The 26,703-nt window shown below is 36.5% G+C and overlaps 1 protein-coding gene across 3 annotated transcripts in view; it reads left to right on the top strand.

Annotated features, from left to right (window-relative positions):
• The first annotated feature begins 9,669 nt into the window (after nucleotides 1-9,669).
• The window catches only part of LOC115414119 (single-stranded DNA-binding protein 3-like), a 115,091-nt gene continuing 98,057 nt past the window's right edge, over nucleotides 9,670-26,703 (top strand). Inside the window, exon 1 of one of the 3 annotated variants that reach the window (XM_030127336.1) lies at nucleotides 9,670-9,938. In XM_030127336.1, the coding sequence (XP_029983196.1) occupies nucleotides 9,883-9,938 (56 nt within the window). In that variant the 5' untranslated portion in view covers nucleotides 9,670-9,882. The remainder of the gene's footprint in view (nucleotides 9,939-26,703) is intronic. The other 2 variants (XM_030127335.1, XM_030127337.1) reach the window with 2 other exon arrangements.

Raw genomic sequence — 26,703 nt, 5'->3', positions numbered from 1 at the left:
GCTGAAACAACTAAATGCATTAGTAAGAGGAAATTCCAAGGTTCTATTTGGTTTTTCTTGCTCCACATTCAAGTTGGTTTATGACTGGGTGGTTCGTGTCCTCTGGTAACCCTGTGTCTTCATCATTTCTGTGAAAAAATACATATTTTTAATGTTTTAGGGCACGGGGGTCAAACATGCGGCCCGGGGGCCAACACCGGCCGCCAAAGCGTCTGTAAACATAAACATTATTCTGAGGATACTGAAAATCAATGGGTCAGACCAGGAAAATACCATCAGAATAACCTAGAAATAATGAAAACTGCAAACTTTCTCTTTTTTTAGTGTAAAAAAATTCTAATTTCATGAAAATGTTTACATTTACAAACTATCCGTTTACAAAAAATGTGACAAACTTGAACAAACATGAACAACCTGAAATGTCCTCAGAAAATTCACTGTCTTTTTAACAATATTCTGCTTGTAATTAAATGTTTTCTGTATTTGTAATTGTAATGTAAGTTATAGTGCACAGGTGTAAATGATAAACTGAGGCAGAATATTGTTAAAATTGCACTTATTTTTCTTCAAGGTTGTTTGTGTTATTCAGATTTTTAAGGAAACTTTGTAGATGTAAACATTTTCATAATGTAACTGTACTTTTTTCACTGTTATTCTTGTACTGGTCAGGCCCACTTTAGATCAGATGTGTGGAACTGAACTAAAATTAGTTTGAAAGCCATGGTTTAAGGAATGGAATATTATGACATAACATGATATTAAGAATTATAAAATAAAGGGCAGGGGCAGAAAAAAGGTTGTTCTAGTATTAGAACAACTAGTCTAATCTAGTCAGTCAGTCAGTCTTCCCAGTATTCAGTGAATTCTATCAGAATATCCACCTAATTCAGTAAGGTAACAGGGTGGACAAATGTAAGGGTTAATATGATAACATGAAGTGATCACAAAAATAAATCAATAAATAACAGACACAGACTAAAATAAGAGTAGAGACGATGACCTCAAAGAAGATGATTTAAAAAAGTCAGAACTGTTCTGAAACCAGCACCAGAACCAGCTGAGACAACAACCACAAAAAGGATCAACGTAAAAAAAAAAAAAAAAAAAAAAAAAAAATATATATATATATATATATATATATATATATATACACACACACACACACACACACACACACACAGAAATAACAACAACAATAGCAGCACCACCAGTCTCCAGTCTGTCTATAAATGAGTCCAGATGTAAACTGGTCCAGTCCAGTTCCAGATGTAAACTGGTCCAGTCCAGTTCCATCTGTACCCTCTAACCTGTCAGCTCAGTGTGAAACACGTTTGGATCCAACTGACTAACTGAGACCAGCTGAACATGGAACGAACATCCAACTGGAACAAACACACACTCACATTTAGAGTGTTTGTGTGAAAGATTCAGCGTTTAAAGGAGGAAGTGATGGATCCAAAGTTGTGACGGCGTATTAAGGTCACATAGGGAAAAGAAAAACACTTGTCACTACAAGAATAAAGTGATAATATTAGGAAAATAAGGTCATGGTTAAAAAAAATATTAACTAGAAGCACTCGGAGAGCGCAGACCTCTGCCAAGGCTGATCACTGCCCCCCCCCCGTGGGCCCCCCCACCCCCGATCACCACCAAAATTTAATCATTTCTTCCTTATCCCATTTCCAACAAACCCTGAAAATTTCATCCAAATCTGTCCATAACTTTTTGAGTTATGTTGCACACTAACGGACAGACAAACAAACAAATAAACAAACAAACAAACAAACAGACAAACAAACAAACAAACCCTGGCAAAAACAGAACCTCCTTGGCAGAGGTAATAATAATTTAATAAAAACAATGTCGTACTCTTATGAGATTAAAGTCATAATATTTTGAAAATAAATTTGCAATAGTGCGATAAAAAGTCAGTTTAGGAACTGTAAGCTTTAAGTAAGTTAAGTAATTTGCTCCAAATCTGCTTGGTTCTTACAATGAAACAAACCGAAACGTGTGCGAACTGTCTTCAAAGTCCTAATGCTAATGTGTTGATGGTGGGCGGGGCTAACAGGCTCAGTATTTGGTGGGTGGGGCTAATAGGCTCAGTATTTGGTGGGTGGGGCTAATAGGCTCTGTATTTGGTGGGTGGGGCTAATAGGCTCAGTATTTGGTGGGTGGGGCTAATAGGCTCAGTATTTGGTGGGTGGGGCTAATAGGCTCAGTATTTGGTGGGTGGGGCTAATAGGCTCAGTATTTGGTGGGTGGGGCTAATAGGCTCTGTATTTGGTGGGTGGGGCTAATAGGCTCTGTATTTGGCCTTTGTGCATAAATCCCAAATGAAAGTAGAACCTCACAGAATGTTCTGAGTTCTACATTGTGAGACCAGTAAGTACGACTGTATTCTGTAAATTGTGATATTTTTCCACCTGTTTTTGAATTATGACGTTATTCTTATAATATTATGGCTGTATTCTTGTATAATTATGACTCTTTTTGTATTCGACTTTATTCTCATAAAATTACGGGTTTTATCTCAATATTTGACAACTTTATTCTCGTAGTGACAGTGTTTCTGTTTTCTTATGTGGCCCTAATACACTGTTGTACAGTGTAGAACAGTCCACATGTAAACACGTTCTGTTTTTTCGTCCTCGTCTCTTCTGTTGTTTGTGTTGATCCTGGACTCATGAGCGTCACAATAAGTGCCCATGTGAAACACAACAGTGAAACCAATGTTTGACAGCAGAGAAATGAACGAAACCAAGGTTCCATTGAGGAAAAATGTAATCGAATACTTTTCTTTATCAATTCAAGTCAATTAATCGATTAATCATTTCATCTCTAGACACAATAACACTGAACACTTGTATCAAAGAAAGGATGTGTGTGGAAGATATGGAATAGGATCTGTAATGACTGCTGTTAATATTTGACCCATTCAACCCTTAAAGACCCAAACGTCCACCTTTAACCCTTACAGACTCAAACGTCCACCTTTAACCCTTACAGACCCAAACGTCCACCTTTAACCCTTACAGACCCAAACGTCCACCTTTAACCCTTAAACACCCAAACGTCCACCTTTAACCCTTACAGACCCAAACGTCCACCTTTAACCCTTAAAGACCCAAACGTCCACCTTTAACCCTTAAAGACCCAAACGTCCATCTTTAACCCTTACAGACCCAAACGTCCACCTTTAACCCTTACAGACCCAAACGTCCACCTTTAACCCTTACAGACTCAAACGTCCACCTTTAACCCTTACAGACCCAAACGTCCACCTTTAACCCTTAAAGACCCAAACGTCCACCTTTAACCCTTATAGACTCAAACGTCCACCTTTAACCCTTACAGACCCAAACGTCCACCTTTAAAACTTACAGACCCAAACGTCCACCTTTAACCCTTAAAGACCCAAACATCCACCTTTAACCCTTAAAGACCCAAACGTCCACCTTTAACCCTTACAGACCCAAACGTCCACCTTTAACCCTTACAGACCCAAACGTTCACCTTTAACCCTTACAGACCCAAACGTCCACCTTTAACCCTTACAGACCCAAACATCCACCTTTAACCCTAAAGACCCAAACGTCCACCTTTAACCCTAAAGACCCAAACGTCCACCTTTAACCCTAAAGACCCAAACGTCCACCTTTAACCCTAAAGACCCAAATGTCCACCTTTAACCCTTACAGACCCAAACGTCCACCTTTAACCCTTAAAGACCCAAACGTCCACCTTTAACCCTTACAGATCCAAACGTCCACCTTTAACCCTTACAGACCCAAACGTCCACCTTTAACCCTTACAGACCCAAACGTCCACCTTTAACACTACAGACCCAAACGTCCACCTTTAACCCTTACAGACCCAAACGTCCACCTTTAACCCTTACAGACTCAAATGTCCACCTTTAACCCTAAAGACCCAAACGTCCACCTTTAACCCTAAAGACCCAAACATCCACCTTTAACCCTTACAGACCCAAACGTCCACCTTTAACCCTTAAAGACCCAAACGTCCACCTTTAACCCTTACAGACCCAAACGTCCACCTTTAACCCTTAAAGACCCAAACGTCCACCTTTAACCCTTAAAGACCCAAACGTCCACCTTTAACCCTAAAGACCCAAACGTCCACCTTTAACCCTTAAAGACCCAAATGTCCACCTTTAACCCTTAAAGACCCAAACGTCCACCTTTAACCCTTACAGACCCAAACGTCCACCCTTAACCTAAACCATCTACTGATCTAAACTGTTTAATCCTATCAATCCATGTCAATAATTGGTGTCAACTACAGTTCTTCATCATTCCATGGTCATCGGATATGACCATATTTGGACGGTCAGAGGCTCCGTAGTTACTGCAGAAACACCGTCATCTTCTGCAACATTGTTTCACCAGTCAAACCTATGGAGTTGGATCAATGCCAGTGGATTGACACAGTGGGTTTATGTTCAGTTAATGACAGATTTGCTGAAAAAGTCCCTTTTTTCTTCAGTTTTCTTTGTGTTGATATAATAACATTTGAAATTACTTTGCTATTTTCATGAATATCTAAATTAAATATAGGAAATTAGATTCGGGAAGATACAATATTTACAGTGAAAAATGCGAAACACATCAAATAGTATTGTAATAAATGGTGATAAATCACTCGAAAAAGGTTAAAGAAAGAGAAAAATGTATTTGGGAACTGTCACCAATGTTGCTCTGGGTCTTTATGTGTTCAGAAAAAAATGAGTGAAAAATACGGATGGTCAGAATAACACCAAAGACCTGAAACTGCACTGTAAAAAAAATATCAGTAATTTAGCAGAATTTTCACAGTTTATTTTAAAGATTTTTCCTGTATTTTTAAAATACAGGAAAATATCAATGAAATTCCAAAAACAGACTGTGATTTTACATGTCAAATGTGAAATAACATGAAAAAACTGTAACTGTGAATGACCAAAAAATTTCCATTGTTTTTAAAAGAATTTTTTTCTTTTTCACAGAAAAATACAGTTAAAATACATTTGCAAATGTATTGTAATTTTGCAAATATTTATTTTCTATTCATGAGATTAGACTCTTAATTTAAAGTTTAATACTGTAAATAAATAAATAAATAAATAAATAAAACGAGATAAAATTACTGACAATTAACGGTAACAGAAGTATTTGTTCTGTCAGTTTAACCAGATCTGTTTGTTAATTGACAAATATCTTGTGTAATTACAGGAGGTTTCACAACAAAAATGTTGAATAAATGTATTTTTGTGAATGTATAACATGTATAAGCACTGATAAACTGTCCAAATACAGTTTTTATCAGTGGAGTGGACAACTGAGTCTCACTGAAAATTATTTACATACATATATATATATATATATATATATATATATATATATATATATATATATATATATATATAAATATATATATATATATATATATATATATATACATATACATATATATATATATATATATATATACATATACATATATATATTTATAGGTAGTTAGATTGATTTAATACATGTAAATATTTTTTATTAAACATTAAAAAGTTTAAAAAAAAAAAAAAAAAAAAAAAAGCAAAATCTCATGTAAAGTTAAGGGGAAAAAACTGTATTTTAATTTTGGAAAATTACCGTATTTTTATGAGATGGTTATTTTCTCTTATTTAACTATATTTTTTCGGCACCCCTGCAGCCAGAATAATATCGTTTTTTACCTTCTTTTTTTTTTGCAGTGTGTGAATATTGTGCATATATGCTTAACATCCACAGCGTCTGGGCCCTGTTGGGCTTTTCAGTGCTCGTGTATTCCAGTATTTTAGTGGTTGACTAAAGGAAATCCACTCCTTCTGTCCAGAGGATGCACCACACTCACAGTCTGCCTGTGTTTTTTAGATTTTTTACTCAGTCACTCGTCCTTTGTGATGTTGTCGTCTGCTCGTCATGAGATATTTGTATTCACATGTAAAAAAACAAAACAAAACAAAAAAAAAAAAACTCAAATAAATAAAAACCCAACCCTCTTATCCTCCTACCTTCCAACCACACACACACACACACACACACACACACACACACACACACACAGCTGAACACACATGTATTTTCTGTCTCTCTACCCGAGCCTGTCTTTCTCTTCCACACAAATGCTCTTGCCCGCACACACACACACACACACACACACACACACACACACACACACACAGCGCCGTGCACATGCATGCACGTGCACATACATGCATGTATGCAGTCAGCTGTGCCCTTCCCACAGCTACAAGCACCAAAACACAACACACTGTCCCTGCAACACACATATATACACACACTTGTGCACACGCAAACTCTGTAACTGTCCTCTACACACTCTTAAAGGGATATGACACAGACTTAAACATTGCAACCCGACGCCAACAACACACGTGGACACGGAATTATTACAGAATTGAATTAAATGGAATTAATGCACTGTCCTGTTGTATTACAGCCGTACTTTAAACACACTCGTAAACTATGTGAAGGCTGATCCTCATGTGTTTTTTAGCTGCTTGGGACGGACCGACATAATTAGAATACCTTTTTTTTTTCTGTTATTCTTCATATAGAACAGTGAGATATAAATAGACATACTTTAATAAACCTGTGTCTAGAATACAAATGTTAAAGGAAGTCTACAGGTATCTGATACATGTTTGTGTTACACATTCTACAAATACTTAATCAATGTTATTTCTTCATCAAATATTACATTTACAATACAGTTAACTTCTAAACAAATGATGGCTAATATTAGCTGGCTACTGTAAGCTAACTAGTCATAATTAGCTAATGGTAGCTTGCAAAATTTATACTGTCATTTAGGGATGTAACAATATGAAAATTTCATATTATGGTTATTGTTACCAAAATTATCATGGTTATCGTTATTATCACAGTATTGTTGAAATTGTGCTCAAAATATTCAAAAAGTACTGATACACACACTGAAATAATTTAACCAAGTTGTATTTAAAAACAAAACAAAACAAAAAACAAAACATAAATAAATAAATAATAGGCACAATGTACCTTCTGTTGCAGAAACATTCAAGTATTAACCCTTAGTGGTCTGAGCCTATTTTGTCCGTTTTTCAGCCTTTATATACTATATAAACAAATGTTTACTATACCCGTGTGTGGGATCTTTTTTTCAGCACAACTTCATCTATCTCATCTGCCTATTATTTTTTTCACTTTAACCTACTATAAAAACATAAAAGGACAGAAAACACAAAAAAATATATAAAATCTGATTTGAAAAATCTATATAATTTATTGCATAAATAACACAAAGATGCTTAACGAACATTTTCAAAGACTTTAAAAGTGAATATTGGTCCCAAATATGAGGTATATAAAATCAAAAGTGTAATGAATTAAAACTATACTCAAATATTTGACATAAAAGCAAATCGTTACAGAGGCGTTTTCTCCGGAAAAGTGCGGTAATCAAACACGGTTATCAAGATAATTAGAATTTAAACGGTAATACTAACCATGTGCAATTTTACCGCGGTTTATCGTCTGTAAGAACAGATCATTTATGCATTTTTCTTACACTTTCTACATTTCCATTACCAGTATTTTAATTGATTAAATTGTGGATTCACATCATAACTCTATTTTATGCCAATGATGGGTAGTGCTAGCTAACTAACCTCAGCTAACTACTGCTATCAAGCTAATGGTAGCTAACTAAAACTATGACTCGCTTTATATCCACTAGGCTATCACTGATTTCACTTGATTTTAGATTTGAACTGCATTTCAAAGTTAATATGCCAGACATCTATAGTTAACAGCTAACACTAGCTAGCTAATACCAACTTCTACAGTTAAAACAGTTGTATGTACAAAAGCCGGCTCTATTGTGTCTGTAGCTATGGTGTAAATACTATACTATGCTATGCTATGTATGCTATACTATACTATGCTATATCTTGCTATATGTCATTAGTGTTCAGCTTCTTTGATGGATGAATTAAATTGGCTACAAAACTAAAACTAAAAAAAAATAGGGGGGAAAAGGGAAACTGAAATACTACAAAAAGAACTGGCAAAAACTGAACAGTCAGGCCAAAAAAAAAAAAGAAAAACAAACAAACATGGTTATAAAAGCCATACTGAAAAGAAATACAAGCAACTGCTTTAAGATATACATCAAACAAAAGGTATGTTCTCCTATTTGGGTATTCTCATATTTGAAAATACTAAAGAAAAACACACATTATATTTTAAAGTGTGTATCCTTCCTGCTAGCCACAATAATAACCACATATAGTGTAGGTATTTTTTGACATTTATTGACACTAATCCAAAAGTATGGAGTTAAAATGAGTAAAATAAGATCAAATAAAATAAGATATGACTTTAATGATCCCACTGTGGGAAAACTGCAGTGTTTACAGCATCAAAATACAAAAAATGTTGAAACATTCAAGAGTGAAACATAAAATGCAAAAGAAAATCTGCTATTTATATAACTTGTACTGTACATACAGATATAATATTTACATATTTACAATATACTTGCAGAGTAAGAGGCACCTTTTCTATTTGCAGAATAAAAGGGTTTATTATTGCCCTAAGGTCACATGGATACACACAACTGCAGGGAAACATGCACGACTGAAATAAAGCACCGAACACACTCTGTGAGTTCACACATGTGCTTTACCCTTAAATATGATTTCCACATCGTAAAAGCACTTAGTGTCAGCAGTAAGGCCTGAACATGGGCTCTGTTCAGACCGCAGCCAAATGTGGCCCAAATCCGATTTTTGTGTCCATATGTGACCTGGATCTGATCTGTTAAAGACAGTCTGAACAGCACTAACCTGACCCGGACCGCTTTCATAGGTGGTCCTAAATTGAACCCGGACCGCTTTCATATGCGGTCCCTAAATCTGACCCGGACCGCTTTCATATGTGGTCCTAAATCTGACCCGTATCTGATATTTTCCAATGTGACTTCAGTCTGAACGGCCAGGTCGCATTTTCCTGACCTTTACACCATTGAAATACCACAAACGTCACAATTCTGCGTCCCAGGAGGAGGAGCGGAGGAAAACCACATTTCCGTTCATAAACACAGTGTGTGTCTGCGTGGTCACATGTTACATCAGAACCTCTTTTGAGGGTCGCATTCAGTTTACACTCAAACTGAAGTCTCACTTAATGTGGAATACGAAGAAATGCACAAAAAAAAATCAGATTCCACCAAAAAATCCGTATTGCGCCGTATAAAACCTGCTGTGTGAACGGAGCCTAAGAGGCACCTCTTCTATTTGCAGAATAAAAGGGTTTATTATTGCCCTAAGGTCACATGGATACACACAGCTGCAGGGAAACATGCACGACTACAATAAAGCCCTGAACACACTCTGAGTTCACACATGTGCTTTACCCTTACATATGATGTGAACATGGTCAGAGCTCTCCGTGTCAGCAGCAGGGCCTGAAGTTGGAGGCCTCCACAACACAACTTGAACTTGAGTGAAGTCGACAGAAACTGAGACACTGTGGCTTTAAGAAGCCCCCACCGTTTCACAACAGGGGGGGCGTGAGCTGAATCCAGGAACAGCGATTGAAAAAAAAAAAAGCTCCACCAGTGGACTGTTTCAAGTTCCCCCCCTCGGCTGAAACCCTGCCTGATTTGTGGGCAATGTTGGGGATGTAGAAAAAAAAGGAAACCGGAGCAAAGAGAGCGCGAGGGAGAGACAGGGAAGACAACACTGAGTGGGTAGCTATGGAGATAGGAGGTTTTACTGCTAGCTTTCTTTGACAGGTGTCGAGTGGGATAAAATAAAGTGTCAGAACAGACTCCAAGATGTACGGCAAGGGTAAAGGAGCCGTGGTCCCCTCCGATAGCCAAGCGAGAGAAAAGTAAGTAAATTACTGCACTGTCACAACAACAGAAGCAGCCAACAACACTATGCTAGCTTAGCTAAAGTTGCTAACTTGCTAACGGAGCTCAGTCACTTCAGCGAATGTGGACGCGTGTTCGGGGAGCTGTTTTCTGTTCTCGTTTAGACTCAAGCTGGAAAAGTGGTGCTTTTTTGTTGTTGTTGTGTTTGTGGTGCCATTTGCATCCTCAAACTAAAAGGCATGGCTTGCTAAGCTAGCCCAGGCTGCTAGCTCCGGTTGCTAGTTACACTCTTGTCTTATAGTTTAAAGTAAGTAAAGTTGCAAAGTTGGTCTGGAAGCCGGTTGTAGTTGCACACGTCTGCAGGAGAAAAAAAGCGCAGAAATGTGTGTAAGAAGCGCAGACGGAGGTCACTGTTGTACTTCCATGTCTCCCCTCGCTCCAGTGTGAGGAACAATGCATTTGGAGTGAATGTGCTTTGTAGCTAGCAGGCTTTGTGTCCCGGTTCAAGCAGCAGCAGCGTTAGCCTTATATACGAACAGAAAAACACCGTGTGAGGCTTTTTTTTTTACAACATAGTCCAGAAATGACTTTGAGAATCATAGTGTTTGGGTGTAAATGAAGGCGGTGGGTGCATGCTAAAGGTGTGTGTCCACCTCCGGACTGATTTCCACCAACAGCCCCGAGTTGTGTCCACTCGTGCTGGGGATAAAAGTACCAGGATCTGCCCTCTTCCACCGGTGGAGCAGCTCCATACGCGGTTCTGTGACTCAAACCAACTTCTGTGGGTTATCCTGGGGCGGGGGGGCTGTAGCCCTCTGAGCCCTTTGTCTGGATGCCCCCGTCTGGAAGCCTGTTGTTCTCTTTGCAGATCTAACCTATACCCGTACACACACCTCAGACTGACTTTATGTTGTGGCTCGGATAGCTGTTTCCCATCTTTTTGTGCTTTTATGAATCAAATACTTGCTGCTCTCCCCACATAACTAAATGGACACTGTTAACAAAGCCAGCTAACACCTGAACATGCACTCAGAAACTTAAAGCCAATACTGTGTAAAAGGTTTACAGTAGCTGTAGTTGGACCAGAGTGCAATAACCTGCAGGTAATTCAGAGGTTACACACAGGTGAACCTGAAATGGATTTATGTCCTGAACACATGTGTGGGACTAGTGGGAGTGGGACGTGGGTGTCAGACTGGTGTCAGTGTTTGCATGAACATCAACATTACCTTTAAACTCACACCCAACCCGTCCAATCTTCTCCTTTGTCTGATTTTTACGGTTTCATTAGCCTCCTGTATTTAATCATCTTTGAGTCAGGTATCCATTGAAATGTTTGTACTGCACATCGGTCATCTTTAAACAAATGAGAATTACTGTTGGTTTCATCTTGAGCTGCAGCCATCGATTATTAAAAAAAAAGATTAAACAATTATTATATAGGTGGAAAAATGAAAAAATGTGAAAAACGCATGTCTGAAAGTGACAACTTGTCTTTTATTCCAGAACCAGCAGAAACAACAACCGCAAAAAAGCATAAAAGTATAATTATATATAAATGTCTATAGATGTAAACTGGTCCAGTCCAGTTCCATGTCTTACCTCTAATCTGTCAGCTCAGTCTGAACTAACTTAGACCAACTGAACATGGAACTAATATCCAACTGGAACAAACACACTCACATTTAGAATGTTTGTGTTAAAGATTCAGTGTTTAAAGGAGTAAATGATGGATCCAGTGGAGAAAAGTCAAAATATAGACATGTTCTGCCTTTTTGTCCTCGTCTCTTCTGTTGTTTGTGTTGATCCTGGCATCATGTGTGTCACAATAAGCATCCGTGTGAAACATAACAGTGGAACCAATGTTTTGCAGCAGAGAAATTAAAGAAACAAAGCTTTTATTCAGGAAAATTGTAATTGGATAATTTTTTTTTTTTAAATCAGTGAATCATTTCAACTTTACTTTGCATGAAAATCAGTGTTCTACTGATCCCAAATGTTAAATAACTTTTTAACCACTAATCCTGTAAAAAATACAGTGGAATAATTCAGGTAAATACAGTTCTTAATCTTTTCATGGTCATCAGATATGACTGATTTGGACGTTGAGAGGCTCCGTAGTTACCGTGGAAACACCATCATCTTTTACAACACTGATTCCCCAGTAAAACCAATGGAGTTGGATCAATGACAGTGGATGGACACACTTTTTCTTATGTAGAATTAATGTTATATTTTGCTGAAAAAGTAATGTTTCTGTTTTGATATAATAACATTTGAATTTTCTCTGAGCTTTTATGAACATCTACATGATTTATAAAGTATCTATAGGAAAACATGTGATTTTCACTGGAAAAACCAAAATGCAGAGGATTATATTATCATAAACAGTGATACACATCTTGTTAATGGTTAAATGTAGAAAAAAATCCATTTGTAAGTCACTCCAAAAAACAGCACCTGGTCTTTATAGGTTTATATAGGTTTATATGTCCACATTTGGATTTTTCAGGCTGCATTGCCTTCCTGAATGTAACCAGCTTTGAATCACTTATCCATTAAAATAGACTTCAGATTTAGTTGACTTTAAACAAAGGAGAATTAGCATACTGGTGGTTTCATCCACCGCTGTTGTGTGAATACGAGGATATCAGCAATAGAATAAAATTTTAATTGGACTTTTGAGAGAAAATGTCCTTGGGTCCGACTTGAGCAGTTTTTGCTTTTGTAAATTTTCTGCTTAAAACCTGGATTTGCCACTTGTATGTTTACAACATTTGCATGAAAACACATCTTATCACTTTAAGACTATAAAAACGATGAAACTCCAGGCTCCTTTATATTTTATGTGTTTACCAACTGTGAAGAAGCACATTTAAGAATCAGTAGATTTTCACCTGTTATTAGAGTGATTTTAAGTTATTTTAAAGGGAAAATGTGTGGGAGATGTGAGACACTGAGCTCTACCAGAAAGTTTAGAATGTTTTGCTTTTTTTTTTTGACTCTTTAAAATCTTTTTAGCTTCAGCCGCTTAACTGTGACTGTCACAAATTTGCATTAAACCGTATCATTGTAGAATCAGCCAATGTCGTGAATGTATTGGATTGGTACCTAGTCAGGACACTGAAAATAATTTAGTGGCATCGATAAAACCATCTCCGTGTACCGAGATGGAAAATCTGATGTATTACTTTTTCATTGTTATTGACCATTGTGCCAGTCATTGAAAATTATTATCATGACCAAATTTCTATCTATTTTATGTGCTATAGTCAAATTAACAATCACTACTTAATCTAGCATCTGCTTGAAAGCAAAAACAAATAATACATTTTTTTAATCAATGGTCCAGATCCAGCAGTGACACATGGACCCATGTCCTGTTCAATAGTGTCTGTGTTTAAACTCAATAACTGATCTGTTTAATACATGTATGAATAGGTCTGAGTCAGTACTGTCACATGACACATGGTACAACTGACAAAAATAACATTTGGGGTAAAAATACTTAAATTCCTGCTGTGTGACACGGGGACTGAAAATGAGCATCGTTTTATTGACTTTATTCAAATGTCCAAAACATGCTGTTCTCATCATAAATGGATCCAAAATGAAACATAGGGCTTTAGTTCTGATGTTAAACTACAATTATGATCAATATTCAATCAAAATGTTGAAATTATCAGTTTGAATGAACACAAATCTGTTGGGACACAGGGACAGGTGGGGACTGGGACAGGGGGACAGGTGGGAACCGGGACAGGTGGGAACCGGGACAGGGGGACGGGGGGACAGGTGGGGACTGGGACAGGTGGGAACCGGGACAGGGGGACGGGGGGACAGGTGGGGACTGGGACACGGGGACAGCAGATTGGACCTTTGTTCAGTATCACAATAACAGACTGACTGGAACTAAAACACAACAAACAGGATCCTAAACTTTTATTGAACAGACATATTACAGTTGAGTGATATATACAGATAATAGCAGAGAATATTGGACTAACAATTGGATTGGACAGAACCTTTGAATATTCATGTACTGTTGAAGAACTAGTTCAACAGATTCACAGACTGAAAATATCACTGATACAAGAACTAATATTATTATTAAAGTTAATAATGTATTTACATGTAAGAATCTGACCAAATATTATTATTAAAGTTAATAGTGCATTTACATATGAGTCCTTTTTAGGTTTAATTTGATTTTGGTTATATTTTTGTATCTTTTTTTTCTACAAGTTATACTGACATTTTGCAAACAGTTTCATGAAACTGAGTTTTTCAGCTAAAAATGAGCCTATTTGTGAAATGATAGGAGAAACTTTAATTTTTGACACTGATGTTCACTTTGGCTGAATATGAACCTATACTTGTATATAAATAAATTCAGACATTATGGGTTTAATGTTGATTCTCTGCTAGTTTTGTTCTTTTCAGTCTGAGTTCTTATTCAACTTAATCATTATTTGAAGCCAAAGGAAGAGAATCCGCCAGGCACTGAGACAAAATGTACCAACAACATTGTGTCATTATTTTGTGTTGGACATTTTATGTAAGTCTGCTTTTTTGTTCCATGTTGGATTTGTTCTACTTGTGTCTTCTCCTTCTTCTTCTTCTTCTTCTCCTCCTCCTCCTCCTTCTTCTTCTTGTCGGAGTCCCCATCCTTCGCTTCACTTCAGTGTTGAATTATTGAGACTGAAGAGGCAGATCTGGGGGGCAGACTCATCCATGATTAAACAGGGGGGTTTGTCGGAGCCTCGGTGAAGATGTCAGGTGTACATGACGGAGATGAGTGAACGTATGAATGTGACCATGTCCCATCCCAGAATGAATGTGTGTGTGTGTGGGGGGGGTGTCAGGAGGTTACTGATGCAAGAACACTTTGATTCTCCCAGTATCACAGTGAGAGGACGGGACACGTTCAGCAGCTGGAATCAGATGGACAGACTGAAACACTGGTGTTCTTCTACTCATAAATGCATTTATTATGGCGTCCTTCATGTTTACTGGTGTCCATCTGTTGGAATGATTTAAATGTATTTAATTACGGTCTTTGGTCCCAGGATCTGTTATCTCTGTGTTCTAAAAGTCAGAAGAGAACTGGGAAAGAAAGCTTTTAAATGTCATGGTTCCACTGCCTGGAATGACCACAGAAGGAGCTGGTCTGCGGAAATACAGTCAAAGACATTTTAACCTCCCAGGACGCACCGATGGGTCTTCTGTCCACATTTGTGGACAAGACTTTCACAACTTTATACAAAAAAAAAAAACAAAAAAAAAAAGTAGAGGTCGACAGATATCGGTTTTTCTAAGGCCGATGCTGATTTAAAAAAAATTTTGTCAGCCAATGGCCGATATCTGACATATGAGTCTGAACAAATATTATCATTAAAGTTAAGAGTGCATTTATATGTATGAGTCTTTTTTAGGTTTCATTTTATTTTGGTAATACTTTTATGTCTTTTTTTCCCTACAAGTTACACTGACACTTTGTAAACAGTTTCATGAAATAGAGTTTTTCAGATGAATCTGAGCCTATTTGTTAAATGATCGGAGAAACTTTAATTTATGACACTGATGTTCACTTTGGCTGAATCTGAACCTGTACTTGCCTGTATACCGGATTTCTTGAGGCCAATATTTAAGGCCAATTTTTTTTAAAAGCACATTGACTGTAAAATATAATTGAAACACTCAGATAATTAAGATTTTTATGCAGCAATATAAACTAGAAGCACTCGGAGAGCGCAGACCTCCGCCAAGGCTGATCAGTGGCCCCCCCACGCCAAGGAGGTTATGTTTTTGCCAGGGTTTGTTTGTCTGTCTGTTTGTCTGTCCGTTAGTGTGCAACATAACTCAAAAAGTTATGGACAGATTTTGATGAAATTTTCAGGGTTTGTTGGAAATGCCCCCCCCCCGTGGGCCCCCCCACCCCGATCACCACCAAAATTTAATCATTTCTTCCTTATCCCATTTCCAACAAACCCTGAAAATTTCATCCAAATCTGTCCATAACTTTTTGAGTTATGTTGCACACTAACGGACAGACAGACAGACAGACAAACAAACAAACCCTGGCAAAAACATAACCTCCTTGGCGGAGGTAATGAAATTATAAGTAGACGTACACATAGTACTCTTTTAACATTTCTTAAACTTCAGGTGCAGCCCACACAGGTGCCTGATCAAACATTTTTACTTCTGATCAACTATCAGCCTTAAAAAAAAAAAGATTATGGCTGATGGCCGATATTGAAAAAGGTCAATATATCGGCCCGATATATCAGCCGGCTCATATGTAGGTCTACCTCAAACAAAAAACAAACAAAAAAACTGTCCACCGCAAAGGACATTCCATAAGAATTGTAAAAAAATGCATCTGAAAATAAACTGTTGCATCATGATGTTTCCAATATAAGCAATTGTTTAATGTAAAAAAAAAAAAGCCTGCAAAGCCAAAATTTGTACTTTTCCCAGTCTCAGGAGGTCAAATGAATGGGAAATGGATAAATCTGCATGCAGATGTTTGAAAATTACTGTTCATTTCATCTAGAGCTGCAGCTATTGATCATTTTTGTAATTGATTTAAATGATTATTTGAATGGGCAAAAAAAATAGTAAAATGTGAAAAAGACACGCCTGAAAATATTCCAGAACCAGCTTAAAACAACAACCACAAAAAGTTTCCAAGTAAAAGGATATAGAAAAAATATCTGTATAGAAATAACAATAACGCCAGACTTTGCGAACCAATCACAGTTTGTTTCTGTAAACCACCACCTCCAACCTCTGCTCCATCAGGTCTGAACAGTTCCTTTGATTTTCTGTACGTCCTATTGTTTTCCTCTGTCTGAGAGGCCCAAAGCAAATAGAAGTAATAGAACGACCCATTCTTTACTGCAGTAAAGTGAAGAAGTCCAGGCTCTAAAATTTCCTCCAAGTAGAAAAGTCCAAAGTCGGCCCTTGAAGGACATTTCTAGCAGATGTTTGTTTGAAAGGTGAACCGGATGTTAGGTCATATTAACATTACATGAAGAAGATTAAATCATTCTTTCTTCAAATGAAAATAGTGTATTAACTTCAAATCTGTTTTCGTATCAGGACCAGAGCTTGAAATATTATAATATATTACATTATATTCACAAATTTTTACATTTAATATTGTGCGTAAACTGAATAAAAGAAAGATGTAAGTACTAAGTCAGGGCTGTTAAACTCATTTTAGTTCAGGTTCCACATTCGGCCCAATATGATCTGAAGTGGACCGGACCAAAATAATAACAGTGAAAAATTAAAAGTCACATAATGAAAATGTTTACATAGATAAAACTTCCTTAAAAATGTGAATAACATAAACAGCCTGAAATGTCTTAATATAAATAATTGCAAATAGGGATGTAACGATTACCGGTAGAATGATAAACTGCGGTAAAATTGCAGACTGTTAGTATTACCATTTAAATTCTAATTATCATGATAACTGTGTTTGATTACCACACTTTTCCAGAGAAAACGCCTATGTAAAGATCTGCTTTTATGTCAAATGTTTGAGTATAGTTTTAATTTACCACAATTTTAATAGTATATACCTAATATTTGGAACCAATATTCACTTTTAAAGTCTTTGAAAAGGTTCGTTAAGCATCTGTGTGTTATTTATGCAATAAATTATATAAATTTTTCAAATCTGATTTTTTTTTTTTTTTTTTTGTGTTTTCTGGCCTTTTGTCTTTTCATAGTAGGCTAAAGTGAAAAAATAATAGACAGATGAGATAGATGAAGTTGTGCTGAAAAAAATGATTCCAAACATGGGTATAGTAAACATTTGTTTATGAAGTATATAAAGGTAAAATTGAAAGGACTGAAAAATGGACAAAATAGGCTCAGACCACTAAGGGTTAATATTTGAATGTTTTTGCAAGAGAAGCTACATTGTGCCAATCATTTTATTTTATTTATGTTTATTTATTTTTAAATATAACTTGGTTAAATTAAATCAGTGTGTATTAGTGCTTTTGAAACATTTTGAGCACAATTTCAATAATACCGCGACAATAATGGTAACCATGATAATTTTGGTCATAATAAACGTGATATGAAATTTCATATTGTTACATCCCTTATTGCAAATTTAACAATATTCTGCCTCAGTTTATCATTTCCACATGTGCATTACAACGTACAGATCACAGCGGATCTACAAAATGTATAAAACAGTTAATAACAGGCAGAATAACTGTTAAGATTACACATCTCTTAAGCAGGGCTCAAAATTAACTTTTTGACCTAGGAGCACTGTGCTCCTAACCCTAAAAAGTTAGGAGCACTGTGCTCCTAACCCTAAAAAGTTAGGAGCACAGGCTAAAATCTAGGCGCACCACTATTATATAAAAAATTTGGAGAACAAGCAAAACTCTGGGCCATACCAAGTAATATTCCTATATGTATTTAAGCAATGTTAACAACCTAGAATAAAGTATTTGAATAGAGTATGAAAGAAAAAGCTTACATTGACACAGGTGCAAAACAATTGTCAATGTGTGGTATATACTTTAGTTGGTTCTTGGAGAAGAAAGACGAATCACACCATTATTTGCAACAACCAACTTTTGATGAAGAAACTTTTGACGAATCATGTACACGTCTGGATACCGCTTGTTGTTTATTCATTAGCCCCTCGATTCGCTGGTTATGGTCAGCTGATCGTGTAGCAAGTTGATTCGCGCAACATGATCATCTGACTTGTAGGATACATTACGTCATGGGAAAATACTTGGAACAACGCCAGCGCTACTAACCGGGTTTGGCGGGAGATTGTTTCAAACGTCGGTGGAGTTATTTGATCCCTTTATTTATGCCGCCTGCGCACGCGAGGGGGCGGGGACTAGATTTTCCGCTTCAGTCAGCGGGGCGTGGAGCTTGTTTATTTTCAGCTGACGAGTTACTTCTGCAGCCATTATTCTAGGCGCACATATTAATTTTCGCTCATTTTTTTATTGGCGCACCGTGCGATCGTAATCTCAAAAACAGTCGCACTACCGAAATTCTCAGGCGCATGCGACCGTAATTCAGTCGCAGTCACGAGCCCTGTTAAGGTATTTCAGGTCGTCCATATTTGTTCAGGTTATTCACATTTTTTTCCTCAATGTAAACATTTTGGGACACTCCTTCTATTATTATATTAGTGTTTTACTGGTCCAACCCATAGGAGATCTATTTGGTCTGTATGTGACCCCTGAAATGTGAAAATGATTTTGACGCCGTTGATTGTTAATATCTTCTGTGTAATTTTGTATTTCACAAATTCATCCCACAGGCCGAATTGGACCCTTTTAGGCGGGCCAGTTTTGGCCCACAGGCCATATGTTTGACACCTGTGCACTAAGTCCTAATGGGAGCCCACAGGTGTGTTTTAGTCTTTTTTTGAACTAGAGACGTTAAGATATGAAAATTTATATCACGGTTATTGTGACCAAAATTATCACGGTTATCAATATATCGCAATATTGTTGAAATTATGCTCAAAATGTTCAAAAAGTACTAATACACACACTGAAATTATTTAACCAAGTTATATTTTGAAAAATGAATAAATAAACTGGAAAAGCACTCAGAGAGCGCCGACCTCCACCAAGGCAGACCTGTGTGTGTGTGTGTGTGTCCCGATCACCACCAAAATTTAATCATTTCTTCCTTGTGCCAGTATCAACATTTCCTGAAAATTTCATGAAAATCCGTCCATAACTTTTTGAGTTATCTTGCTAACTAACCAACAAACAAACAAACCCTGCAAAAACATAACCTCCTTGGTGGAGGTAATAAATAAAATTAATTAATAGCCATAATGTACTTTCTGTTGGCAGAAACATTAAAATATTAACATGTAAACAATCAAATATACAAATGTGCATTAAAGATGTCACCTTATGGCCACTGTTTGACCATTTTCCATATCAAGTGTGAGCTGTTTGAGTTTCTTTTCATAGATAGATAGATAGCACCTGGAGTGCTGCTGCTTCTCCAGGAAATGAGCAGTACCATTAGTTTTCAAAGTGCGGTAATCAAACACTGTTATCATGATAATTAGAATTTAAATGGTAATACTAACAGTCGGTTTATCGTTATACCGGTAATTGTTACATCCCTAATTTGAACTATTCCCTACAAGTCCAACTCCTCTGTGAGGCTGTTAGACAAAAGAGCAAACAGGATCAATGTGTGAAGCATGTAGTATGTCCTGAATTTTCCCATGATCCTTTGCCTGGTACTATAGAACTATTAAAATCAGTATGGATGTGGGTGTTTAAGTTGTCTAAGCAGTGGATCCATGCACAGACTGTGTGTTTTTGTGTGTTAGTGGCTCCCTTCGATGCGACTCTTGCGTAACATTCTTCACATCCAGGCTTTTGTACGAGTCTGTCCTGTCGACTGTTTGTACTTCCATGCACTCAGATCTTACTCTGCGTTTGGAATGTTAAACTGTAGGTGGTATCATATGTGCTTTCACCAACTTTCAGTGACATTGATGTTGTTGTGGGCAGCAAGTTTTAGTTGATTTTATAGTGTTTTTGTTTTGTAGTTTGTTAGCATTAAGGAGTTTGTGGAATATGTTTTGTTGACTGTGTAAATTCGTGTTTTCAGAGTTGAAATGGGATCGGACGGTGTTCAGTGTGTGCGTCTAGTGGACATGCAGAGGAACTCCCAGTTTTTAATGACTGACTCTAAGCTCTTCTACTTATATTTTCATGTTCTGTTTTTGTCAGTTAGTGAAGCTGTAAAATTGATGCATATGACCAAAGACAAACTTAGTCTGAGTGTGTGAAAATTAGAGGTGGGAATCATTTACTATCTCATGATTCGATTCAATTCCGACTTGGGGCTACGATTCGTCTCAAAATTGATTTTCAATTCAAAACGATTTGATTCCTACCGATTTGTGCTTCAGTCTACAGGTGTACAAAGGATCCTCATGATCGACTCCAGTCTGCTTTGGAAGACAGAATGACAAATGCAGATATTCAAATGTCTTTTTCACATTTATTCAGTTTTAAACATTTTTCCGTGCTTGGCAGGAGTTTGGTGAGGTACAGCAGTGTGTGTTCGTTTGCTGCTGGTGGCTGACTGTGTCACCGTGTCCTTCAGCTCTGGGTGATGCAGCTGACAGACTGAGCTCAGGAAATCACGTTGTATGTGATGCCAGTTTATTGCATTTGGCGTGCTATACGTATGCATTTTCATCCTTTTGCGTCTTATTTAACTCCATTTGATGGAGTGTCAATGCACTAGCCACTAATCGCACTAATCACTAACCCTAACTGCTAATCGCGCTAGCTGCTAAACGCAAACCGCTAACCCTACCTCCTCCATTAGTTTCCTCTTTGTTTTGGTGTTTCCCGTGCATGCATACATTCCAGAACTGGCTGTGTGATGACGTCAGGTTGTCCCATGTACAAAACGGAGGCAGACTGCCGGAGGATTTGTTTAAGTTTTAAAAGTCGATTTTGGGACATTTTAAATCGATTCTGAATTGTAGTAAATGAGAATCACAATTTTTATATAAATCAGTTTTTGTTTTTTTTTTGGCACACCCCAAGTGAAAATGAAGCCTTGTTATGATTAGTGTTTAGATTTAACCCTTAGGAGTCTGAGTGTATTTGGGCCGTTTTTGAATACTTTTGATTTTGCCTTTATATTTTTCATAAAAAAAAGAAAACCTTGCCTTGTTTGGTATCGTTTTTTTCAACAAAACCTCACCTGTGTGACTTGAGAGGTTTTTTTTTTTTTTTTTTTTTTTTTTCCCATTTGACATGCTGGGGCTGGCCAAGGGAAGGGGAACATCTAGATCAAAAAATACATTTATTTATTTATTTTATTTATTTATTAGGGACAGTACATATTAACAAACATCTACAACAATTGCAGATGTAAATATACCAGATTGTACCAACAGTGCTAATTTCCATCTGTTGTCCCAAGGCAGGTGACAAGAAAGACGATTGAGAAACGGCAAAACATCATAAAAACATTTAAAATCACCTTTTGAAGACTCATATACTCTGAAAGTACATTACTTCTAGTGTCCAACACAGGTTTTATTTTTTAGAAAAATGTTTTAAAAATACTTACATGGGATTATATTCGGCATAAATGTGTGTTTGCATTCTTTGTCTGACAGTTCAATTCCAAGCCTAACTGTGATCCTCTTGTATTGGACCCATATTATATCAATGATCAGTTGGAAGGTCTATTTAAAAACCTTTGGCCACTCTTTTTACAAAGGTTACAAATATCTAGTAAACTTAGATAAATATATATTAAAATGTATTAAATTAGTTTATTAAGGTATTTGACTTTGTAGATATTATAAATGTAATGTATATCCTAATAAATATGCTGAATAAACAGTTGAACCTGTAATTTTTCTCCCTTGTTCATCCATTACCCAAACACGTAGCAAAACTCTTTGCTATTTTATGTCCTTATACATTAAACAAATACAAACTGTTTACTGTTTTGGTAAATAGACCCCCTAGAGGACCGACAGTAAAGATTTGACAGTTTGATGTAAATTGGAACCACACTTTAAGGCAGGTTTTATAAAGTGGTCAAAAATAGATATTCATTTTCTGACCATCTGTTGCTGAGGGGTTTTTACTATTTTTAAAACTGAAAATTAGGTTTAAACCTTTTTTTTTAACCACACATCTAAAAGTGGCCATTATTCACTAGGGGTGTAAGAAAATATCGGTTCTGCAATATATCGCGATATCTCATTTCATAATACTGTATTGATAGTAAAAAGTACTGCATCAATATTTTTAGGTATTTATTTAAATGCAGATATTGTGGCGGTTCATTTTTGTTTTTCTTTTTTCTTTATATTTTCTTTATTATTATTTAACACTCTTTTATTAAATAATGTTAGTTCCTTTGTTGGGATTGCACAAAAATACTGTTCTGATGTTAGTTCTGTACTAATAGAATATGAACATTTGAACAGGATCTGAAACTGTAATGTCTGTAAAACAGAATTTCAGTTTGAACAGGAAAATTTTGTGATATAGCATCACATCCTGTTGTGATTAAATACAAATGTGTTTAGTATTTGTGCAGATTTCTGGTGTAATTCAATTCTTCAAGGAAATAATCATTTAAAAAAATAAACAAACAAAAAATTTGCCTTTTTAACAGTATCATGATACATCGTATTGTGATCCCAGTATTGTGATTTGTATCGTATCGCCAGATTCTTGCCAATACACACCCCTGTTATTCCCGGTAAAATGAGGTATCATTCATCTTTCTACCATAAATAGTTGTGAAAGGGCAAACACGAATGTAGTATGGCTGTCCATCCTGTACTGCATTTTTATAACTTCAAATGAACATATAAATTGAAACCTTCAAAAAATTACACATTTAGCAAACTTGGCATACAGCTATTTCCATGAAAATGCAGGCCGTTCTTTGACAACAGTCAGGTGTCACAAGATGCCACACAAATGATTGGTTGATGTAGTTGACTTTTCCACCCAATGTGGTGACTTTTTTTTTTTTTTTTTTTTTTTTTTTTCATTATTCAATCACTTCGGTTAGAAGCCTGTTCTTACTGTTTCTTCCTGCACCAAATGTGATGACAGTATTTCAGAACAGTCTGTTTTTATTGTGTATCATCGTCTGGTTTTCCTGGGCCTTTCAACACCTTTGACTTCACAGTATTACTCTGACATCTGCACTTTCCACACAAGTTGAAATGAAGACTCAGCGAGGCTGCGTCTGCTGCTCTGTCATCTTAAAGCCGTTCAGACGCCAGGGTACGTTAAGGGACTCCGAAGGGGTAAGGCTTTCGCCATAGAGGTGTGTGTTGTTCATATTTTAGACTGAAACTCTGTTCTTTACAATGTTCTGGTTTCATTATGGCAGAACAAAGTAGAATATGGGCAGTTACCACTGTTTAGATATTCAGTGGGAATCACTTCATTTTAATTCATTGCAAGTGAGCTGTGTTAATGTCAGCATCATGGTGAAGTCCAACTAGCATAACCAGGTGAGTTAAAAACAAAAGGCATATCCAGGTTTCTGAATGGTGCTCGTTAATGTTCATATTCTCAGCAGCACACAGACAGGATTGTATGTGAATGAGATGAAAACCACAGTGTGGTGAGTGTACAGGGTAGTCTGGAGTCGTCATACACATCTGATTCTTTAAATCAGCTGTTGGAATATTTCAGGTCCTTTGTGGACTAGGGCTGTGTATTGGCAATTATCTGCTGATACGATACAAATCACAATACTAGGATCACAATACGATGTATCATGATACTGTTAAAAAGACAATTTTTTGTTTGTTTAATTTTTTAAATGATTATTTCCTTGAAGAATTGAATTACACCAGAAATCTGCACAAATACTAAACACATTTTTATTTGATCACAACAGGATCTAGTGCTATATCACAAAACTTTCCTGTGTTCAAACTGAAATTCTGTTTTACAGACATTACAGTTTCAGATCCTGTTCAAATGTTCATATTCTATTAGTTCAGAACTAACATCAGAACAGTATTTTAGTTCAATCCCAACAAAGGAACGAACATTATTTAACTAGAAGCACTCGGAGAGCGCAGACCTCCGCCAAGGCTGATCAGTGGCCCCCCCTGTGGGCCCCCCCACCCCCGATCACCACCAAAATGTAATAATTTCTTCCTTATCCCATTTCCAACAAACCCTGAAAATTTCATCCAAATCTGTCCATAACTTTTTGAGTTATGTTGCACGCTAACGATCAGTGGGCCCCCCCACCCCCGATCACCACCAAAATTTAATAATTTCTTCCTTATCCCATTTCCAACAAAGCCTGAAAATTTCATCCAAATCTGTCCATAACTTTTCGAGTTATGTTGCACACTAACGGACAGACAAACAAACAGACAGACAGACAGACAAACAAACAAACAAACCCTGGCAAAAACATAACCTCCTTGGCGGAGGTAATAATAATAAAACAGTGTTAAATAATAATAATAAATGAAATATAAACAAAAAAACAAAAAACAAAAAACAAAAATGAACCCCCACAATATCTGTATTTGAATAAATACCTAAAAATATCGATACAGTACTTTTTAATATCGATACAGTATTGTGAAATGAAATATCGTGATATATTGCAGAATCCCTATTTTCTTACACGCCTAGTGTGGACTGTGGTACCAAAGGAGAGCATGTGGTAGTTTGGACAGTACTGCTGTGATGGTGACGGTGGGAGAAGTGTTTGGAAATGGATGTTCCTATGAAACTGGTCCTAAAAACAGGACAGAGGGGTTAAACATTCAAACCAGATGGAGACTAATGTTATGAAGCAGGTTAGAAGCACTTTGGGTCTATTTAAAAATAAATAGTTACTGAGATAAAAGAGAAACTGTGAGTCAGATAAAACACATTTTTATGTGACGCTCATACAAAAATCCGCATGTAACACAGACACCAGTTTTCTATAATGAACTCCATCTTTACTTTCAAGTTTTTGTTCCAATACCCACTAGGGTTGTAAGAAAATATGGGTTCTGCAATATATCACGATATTTCATTTCACAATACTGTATCGATATTAAAAAGTACGGTATCAATATTTATAGGTATTTATTCAAATGCTGATATTGTGGAGGCTCTTTTTTTTTTTTCTTATATTTTATTTATTCTTATTGATCACTCTTTTATTAAATAATGTTAGTTCCTTTGTTGGGATTGCACAAAAATAATGTTCTGATGTTAGTTCTGAACTAATAGAATATGAACATTTGAACAGGATCTTAAACTGTAATGTCTGTAAAACAGAATTTCAGTTTGAACACAGGAACATTTTGTGATATAACAGATCCTGTTGGGATCAAATAAAAATGTGTTTAGTATTTGTGCAGATTTATGGTGTAATTCAATTTTTCAAGGAAATAATCATTAAAAAAAAGAAACAAACAAAAATGGCCTTTTAATAGTATCATGATATATCGTATCATGATCTTAGTATTGTGATTTGTATCGTATCGCCAGATTCTTGCCAATACACACCCCTAATACACTATTACACACGACTAATCCACAGACAACTCAGTGATATTGGAGTTTTCCCCTGAAATTAGGACTAGTCAGTATTCCAGCCGTGCACCAATGATTCTGTATGCAATGATTGCCCCGACAGAACCAAGGGAAAAGGACACAGAATTTACACACTACTATTTTTTAAAATAACTCTTTATTCACTCACAGGTGCATTTTGGGAATTGAAGCAAATATTCAAGGCAGAGTGTTTCACAAAAATGACCGCTGTTGCAAAATCAATCACGATAAATATGTGTTTAAATGTTTAGGTTCTGTATGTAACACCAGTGGACACAATGGGTTTCACACCAAACCTGGAATGAGACTGATGAAAACCCACATGTGTGGATTAGAACAACCACCAGGATCGACACATTGAACAGTGTCTTTATTTAGAGTCTATAGAAGACTATCTAAAGCACAATGTCCATATTTGGGTCCTATGTTTGGACCCAGTATTTTATTATAAGTTTATTAATAATGGGATGGCTCAGAGCAAGAGGATAATTTTTTTTTGCATTTATCTGAGGTCATCATTAGGTCCATCCAGGGGGGAAATATGTCTACATTTACCTTTTATTATTGGGTCTAAAAAGATGGAACAGTGACAGATACTAAAATAAACCCAGTTTCATGGACAGACCCAAATATTTAACTACTCACAGCACAGTTCAATGTT

The sequence above is a fragment of the Sphaeramia orbicularis genome, chromosome 22 (assembly GCF_902148855.1).
Source record: "Sphaeramia orbicularis chromosome 22, fSphaOr1.1, whole genome shotgun sequence".
Taxonomy (NCBI): Eukaryota; Metazoa; Chordata; class Actinopteri; order Kurtiformes; family Apogonidae; genus Sphaeramia; species Sphaeramia orbicularis.
Note: the sequence above shows the minus strand (reverse complement) of the source record. Positions and strands in the feature narration are given on the sequence as shown.